The 7,632-nt window shown below is 44.4% G+C and overlaps 1 protein-coding gene across 1 annotated transcript in view; it reads right to left on the bottom strand.

Annotated features, from left to right (window-relative positions):
- The window catches only part of PHLPP1 (PH domain and leucine rich repeat protein phosphatase 1), a 245,055-nt gene extending 237,671 nt beyond the window's left edge, over nt 1-7,384 (bottom strand). Inside the window, exon 1 of the mRNA XM_012446430.2 lies at nt 5,812-7,384. Within this exon, the coding sequence (XP_012301853.2) occupies nt 5,812-7,384 (1,573 nt within the window). The remainder of the gene's footprint in view (nt 1-5,811) is intronic.
- Between the last annotated feature and the right edge of the window lie 248 nt (nt 7,385-7,632).

A 7,632-nucleotide genomic window follows, 5' to 3' on the forward strand; every position in this document is an offset into this window, starting at 1 on the left:
TTATAACTTCTAGGTCACAAACTCAAGAGGCCACTAGGCTTATACTTATTGTTAAATACATTTTTAAACATATAAAAATCTCAAATGTAACAAATACAAGGGGGGGTGGGGGGGATTACTTCAGTATGGATGTGGCATTACAGAATGGTTATGCCTTGCTTGTTTCATTTAACATGCTGAAAAGTATATAAGGCCAAGTCATGGTAACACAACAAAACCATTCCAATTCTAAAATAAAAGAATAACACTTCATTAATGTAGTAACTACTATTATGCTCGATAAAAAGTATAATATCACAGAACTTCAAAGAGTTGCTATTTCAGTTACCTAAATATACTAATGTCTTTTCATCAAAATATCATTAAAAGTCTATTCTTTCCAGGTCTTTGAGTTTCAATTTATCAAAATTTTCTGGAGTTGAAGTTTCTTACAAATCCAGTCAGTCAGTCATACAACCTTAGGTTACAAATATCTAAAATATCCAATGAATCCACATGGTCGATTTTGTTTAATTATATTATCTTTAGAAAACCAAAGTTAAGTATAAAAAACAGTTTGCCCTGCAATCACAGTGACATCAGACCAGATTCAAAACCCCTCATTACTTGTGTTCCACCAGCTGCCTGTGATTAAAGGGAATCAGTTTAGAAGGGGGAACGTTAAAGGAAAAAAAAAAAAAAAAAAAGACTTCATTTTCCCAGGCTGTTTTAGACATTCTGATAACATCTCTTTCTCTTTTTCAAAATTAAGGAATCGTTTTTCTATTGAGTGGCTTCAGGATCTCTTGACTCACAGTACAATCAAACCCTTCTCCAGGCCAGATAGACTGAACCATGTTAAACCCTGGCACATAACAAAATCATTAAACCTAAAATGCCTCATTTGACAGATGTCTCATTAAATTCACTGCAAAATTAAGGTACAAGATGCCTTTGAAAAGTGGGGGGAAAACCTGTTAACTCTAAGAAAACTTTGAGAGAGAGCTATTCTCTCAAAATCCAGAGTTCACTCACATGAAATAGAAGATATTAATAGTATGTGACACATCTAAAATCTCTTGCCATGGGAGAAATGCCGCTGTGTGTATGTGTGTTTAACACATCCCTGGGGACTCAAACAGGATGGAAGCTGAACAATCAGGGAACACACCATCAGCTGTTTAACAAAATTCCAAAAATTCAATTCAACAAATGTTTAACTAAAACGTCAGGTATTACACTAGGCTTCAATCATATACAATGTCAGTGAACGTTGTGTTACCAGTCAATGAAAAGCTTAATTCAGGATTCTAAGAAAAGAATGAGAAACAAGAAAAACATTTTACACTTAAAAAAATAACCATCTTTGTATATATCAATCATTTAAGGTGGGTGATTTGACAATCTTGTAGCAACCAAAAGATAAAACTTTCAACCTAAAACTTTACACAAACTCATTTACACTCATCTCCTGCCCCTACATTATTTCAATGCATATAAAATTTTAGTTATTTAGAAATAACTGAAATTCAGGGAGAAGAACTTACTCTCCAGCACTATATAACATATGAATTATAAAAATTACACAAGAGCATAGTAACACCAAGAAAGCATCATTAAAAGACAGACAATTCCACTTTTTAATAATAGGTTTAGGTAAATAAGATATTTAATGACAGATATTTTTAGTTACTTTAAAAGCTGTATTTTAAAGAAACTGAACTGTCATGCACACACACACAATACACACGCCCCCCTCAAAAGTCATCCACTTTTCAGGCCAAGTGTTAACTCTCTACTTCCCAATGAAGATTTACGGTTTAACAAATAGGTATACCTGAATAAGAGAATAAAGAACTATTAGGTAAACTTTAATTCATATCAACTTAAATACAAGCATGACTATTTGCAACCAGAGTATTTAGAACACTTTACTTCTCTTTCCATACTGTCTATTTATTTCTCGTCTTGGTTCTCTATATTTTTAAAGGCAGCATGATAAACAGAACCATCCACATTTCACAAGAAATACCACTTTGAACTAGAGTATATCACCTCATAACCAACAAAAACAGCATATTTTTGGAATGCTTTAAACCAAGTGAAAAATTCAAGTGTAAATTTAATTTAGCATCGATTCATGGAAAGTGATATGAATTGCAAAATAGAGTACCCAAGCTCTCTATTCTCCAAGGGTCAGATCTCTCTGTGCATCAGTTTCTCAGTCTGAAAAGAAGACTGCCACTGACTCCTCCTTAACTCTGCTTTTGAAAGGGCAAATGAAATAATTTATGTGGAAACCCTTTAAGATGTTTGAAGATAATAAAATCCAATGTATTACAGATGTTATCAAATCACAGTTGTGAAGGATGGCATGTACTTTACAACAAAAACAAATAAATAGAAACATTAAAATTAAAATATTTTTTAAAATGTAAACCCTCTGTACTGAAAATTAAAGGGACTGTTCAAGCACACACTGGTGTCACATGTTCAAACCGTGTTACTCAATGCTGCTGTAATTATAGTAATAAGAACCTACTCGTCAATATTATAGCTTAATGCTGAACTACCCCTCTTGGTTTGCATGTAGGAAACCACATAAGGTTTGATCATTCCCAGAAGAGAAAAGAAAGGGAATATGAGAGGGATAAAGAGATTGTTCCAGAGAAATCCCCAGGAGTCATAACATAAAAATACCTTGTCCAAGATTCACCAGGTACAGTGAGTGTGCACTTTATTCTGTCAACACCCTTTGTCATTACTAATATTCGAACTGAAATTGCTAGACTACTCAGATCTAAGTGGTGGGAGAAAAGAGTCAAAAAAAAATAAAAAGATACAGTTTAATGCTGCCCTACATCAATGACAAAGGCTCCCCAGAGAGTCGAAAACAAAAGCTCATTCACATTTAGGAGTCCACAACTTATGTCAGGCAACCTAAGTTCTTGAATTTTTTTAACCTATAATTACTTTCTTTCAGGCAAAATTTAAGATGTCTGATTACTTAAGTAACTTCAGATAAAGCTAATTAAATTTTCTCATATCTTAAGTCAGCTAAGAGAATGGTGGCCTGGTAGATGCTATAACAATTTTCAAACCAAGTTTTCATTAACAACTCTTGTCATTAGACAGTACCTTTACCCAAGGCCTTTTTGTTCATTAAAGACTTCCATTTTACTTTACCCAAATAAATATTTAAATATTCAAAGCAACCACAAATGGGTTTCAAAGCCTCTAAAGAACAACCCTAGTCAGCTTACAAACACTAAAATTTAATAGAAAGGTAATTTTCAAGAGAGTAGACCATCAAGACAATAAGTAAGCTAATAAAGAAAAATATTCAAAAGAATTTGAAAGCAACTTCCTAGCTATCCTGAACCCCAACTATACATAAACAAACAACATGCAGCAATAAATTTAAAAATAAGTTATATATAAAATTACCAATGCGGTACAGAATTTTCAAAAAACCCTGTAAAATGTGTCATCTAAAACAAACATTAATTATCCTCTTACTACAGAAAAAAAAAAACTTCTACCGAAATGTAACTCTCTCCTGTTGAGGTGTCCTATATTCTGTTGGAACACAGAGAGAATTTCTAGGAATCACTTCCAGCCTGGTGCAAACCTTCACTATATGTGAAGTCCTGACAATGCTTACGTAAGTGAGATTACACTTCATTCATCAATAACTGAACTTCTTTGCACAAATTCAAGTGGATTCACCATATTAAATTTTGTTCTATGGCAAATGAATAATAGCAAAGATGTGTGGCATATTAACCTAGGCTTAAAATAATCTCAACTTTGCTTAAAAAACAAGCAGTTAGATAACTTTGTAACAATCAGGCATCTTTCTTCTAGGACACCTGTACACTGCTTTAAATTCAGGAATACAGTGGATACTGTGTGTGGCATCCCCACTTTATTAGTTGTAAGCATACACTCAGTGGCATGAATGCATTTATGGCTGTGCATGTAGACATAAGGCAGTAAGTGCGGAATGAGGTAACAATTACTGCTTTTCACAGAGAACAAAACAAGATTAAAAGATCATGCCAAACATTTAACTGGGAAGGACTTGTCATTTTAATATTAAGATGAGTTTTGAGGAAAAAACAAGTGCTTATTACCCACTAGAGTATTTGGGACACTCTTGAAGAGAATCGAAGGGAAACAAAGATTTAAATTTCATAACTATGACACCCAAAACCTTTCCATGGACATTTATCACAATGGACATATCAATCATGAGCAAAACAACGGATAACACACTCTTTCCATATAAAATGTGTTCAAACTCTATTTAATAAATCCCTTGTTTTATATACATTTCCTTCCATGTAGGTATAAGGATACCTATTTTTAATGCTTTTGTAAAATAATAATATTTTACAAATTACATGAATTACAGGAGAAAAAGACACAGCTGTTGATCTTACATAAAAAATCATCTATTTCCTGGGCCATAAACTTTAAAAGGCATGTCATCCAGTTGACAAACTGTCTTCAGATACTACAAATGCTACTGTATTATTATTTGGTTTTCTTTACAAGGAAAAGATTCATCAGAAATTCACTGAAGAATTTCAGAAAAACTTCCAAGAAATTTAAAAGGGCATCTCACTAGAAATGCTGTCAGTTTTGCATATTTCAATGTGGGAGTAAAGATGTAAAGATTTCTTCTTGCAAACTAATTAAACTGCCACTGGGACACAAGCTGGACCGAAAGACATTAAATTGCAAAGAATAACTACAAATTAATGTAATTACAAGTAGGATTACTCTTCCACCATCACCTAAAACCTAAAAACCTAAAGTTGACGAAGATTTAACACTCCTGATTTAATTTTGCTATGCTAACTTTATTTAAAATAAAATTCCTTATCACTGAGAACGTAATTATTCAAACCAGAGGAAGAAAAGGATGCAAACTACTTATCAAACTCAAGTACAATATCCAGGACCTATATAGCTCCTGAATTTAGTACTAGCCAAATCTTTAGCCAAAAGAGAAACATTACGTGGGTCACCCCAGTCAAGAATTTGATAATGTACTGAAAAAAGATGGGGAAGATTTTAGATCACATCTGAAGAAATAGTAACCACCTAACTCTTTCTTCTGAACCTTCCTGCAAGTCCTACAGCAGTGGTCAGTTCTGACCATAAAGGCTGGAAAAAATGCGAGAAGAAACAGGAAAAATCATTTTTTTATGCAAGACAAACTTGCAGACAAAATAGAAATCGAGCAAAAAAGCGCTGGGGAAAAGTATCCGTGAAAAAAGGACCCTTTTGTCAGATTTCTAATGAGGACTCCATGGGTAATTTATGAGTGTGGCAGAGCTGAATAAACAAAGGCACCAGTTGACAAGTCAGGAGCTCCTGGTGGCACACACAGCTAGAACACTCAACTGGACAGTGAAATGCAGGCAAGAGTGTTCTAGAGCATTTCTGCTGTCATTTCTTCTGTCCGTCTTATGCTCGCTCACGTGACAGTTTACCTGAAATCACAAGTCCCTGAGGAAGCACCTTTATGGTTAAACGTGCTCTTGCCGCTTTCAGGAGGATCTGCTTCCTGTACTTTCTGGTGATTCAACCACCTCCTCCACATCGCCTTCCAACCTCTGAGGCCTCAAGATTGATAAAACGCGCAGATTTACAGATTGCTCAGTTTAGTATTACACAGACTGTATGAAAAAGCTGCAAAGTTTAAGACAAAGACTCACCAGGACCCGCAGTGACTCCTGGGTTGGGCAAACTGACAATTTGAATCACTCCTCGGTCTCGACAGCGTTTGCACCCACCCGTCAAGTTAGGTGTCTTCCTTACCTGCATAGAAGCGAATGAGGCAGCCAATCTCCGAGTCCATGCCTTCCTCCTGCACCCTCCACAGCTCTCCAAATCCCAGCTGGAAGAGGTAGTCATTTTGGATCTGCAATGGCTTCTCCTCTGCCTCCAGGCGCCGGGTGGTCTCTCCGTGGAGCTGCACGTACAGGGTGGGCGGCGGGGGCGGCGGAGGCGCTTTCTCCGCGGTCGCCCCGCTCCTCCTCGGGGTCGACTGGGGACCTCCCGGGGCCGCGACTGATGCCGTCTTCTCCCTGCACGGCCCCTCGCGGGCGGCCCCGCCCGGACTGTCGACGGCCCTCGGTGCTTTCTGCTGCGGCGGAGGCGAGGAGGCCGTCTGGGAAGGCGGCCAAGGCTGCGCGGGGCGGCCAGGACGGCGGGGCGGGCCCGGGACCCCCGTCGGGGCCGAAGCTGGGTCGGCCTCTAGCTCTTCCGACGACGACGAGGAGCCGCCGCCGCTGCTGTAGGGGTCCAGCCGGTCGGACACGCTCTCGGCGCTGGGACTCAGGCTGAAGCTCTCGGTGTCGGAGGCCACAGGTAGCGGGACGTGGGGCAGAGAGGCAGGGCCCCCCGCGAATGGCTCGCCGGGGCTTAAGTCCGAGGGCGCGGGACTGGCGCGGCGCGTCCACCCGCCCGGGCCGCCAGCGGGTAGGGGCAGGTCGGCGGGGGGCGTGCACGGAGGATCCCCGACGGCACCCGGCGCGCTCCTCGCGGGCGGTGCCTCGGAGTCCGGCGGCTCCGGGGGCGCGAGTCGGGGGCCGGCCTCCCGGGCGGCGGCGGCTCCGGGCCCCTGGCCCAGCACCTTCACGACGCCGCCGCCTTTGTGGCCCAGCTGCAGCAGGCGGGCGGCCACCTCGCCGGCCGTGGTGTCCAGCGTGCAGAGCACCGGGCGCAGGTAGGTCGAGGCCATGTGGCGGTCGAAGACGTGCACGCAGCCGCGCTGGAGCTGGTGCCTCACCCAGTCCCGGTCCGACGGCTGCAGCTGCAGCGTCTGCCGGTGCTTCAGGAGCAGCGTCTTCCTGTCCAGGCTCCGGGTGCACAGCGACGCCGAGGCCGAGCAGGAGGCGGGGAGGCCGGCGGCGCTGGGGGAGTGCAAGGCAGCAGCGGCCAAGGACGACGACGACGACGACGAGGCGGCCGCAGCGGCAGCCGACAGATTCCTCTTCAGCCGCCCTCTCCTCAGCAGGAGGGAGTTGGCGCCGCCGCCGCCGCCGCCGGCCCCAGGCACTGGGGCAGCTCCGCCGGCGTTGGGCAGGGGCGCCCCGCGCCGCCTTCTGCGCCCGGTGCCCCCTGCTCTGCCCGGCAGCGGCCCCAACGGCGCCTCGCCCGGGGCCTCTTCCCGCGTCCCGCCGCCGCCGTTCCCGCCGCTCAGGGTCCCCGGGGTCAGCGGGGGCTCCGGACTCCGGCCGCCCCCGGCCGCTGCCGCCAAAGCCGCCGCGGCCGCTGCTGCTGCCGCCGCCGCGGCCGCTGCCGCAGCGGCGGCCGCCGGAGCCGAAGCTCCGTCCTCCCTGCCGGGCTCGGGGAGTCGCTGCGCCGTGGCCGCGGCGGCGGGCTCCATTGCAGTGGGGCTTCGCGTTTCCCCCCCAGCTCCGGAGGCAGCGGGCGGAGAGGGAGGCGATGAGGCGGAGGTGGGAGACAGCGGCGGCGCGCGGAGGAGGAGGAAGCCAATGGCGTTCGGCTCGGCCGTTCCAGGGGATTATGTGGCGATTCGGAGCATTCCGTCGGTGTCTCCGCGTTCCATCCCGCGCGCCCGCCTCGCCGCCACCGCCCCCCCAACACACGCCCTCCCCGCCCCGGTCGCGGGCT

This window comes from Aotus nancymaae, unplaced genomic scaffold (assembly GCF_030222135.1).
Source record: "Aotus nancymaae isolate 86718 unplaced genomic scaffold, 86718_ANA_hifiasm-v0.15.2.pri h1tg000020l, whole genome shotgun sequence".
Classification (NCBI taxonomy): domain Eukaryota; kingdom Metazoa; phylum Chordata; class Mammalia; order Primates; family Aotidae; genus Aotus; species Aotus nancymaae.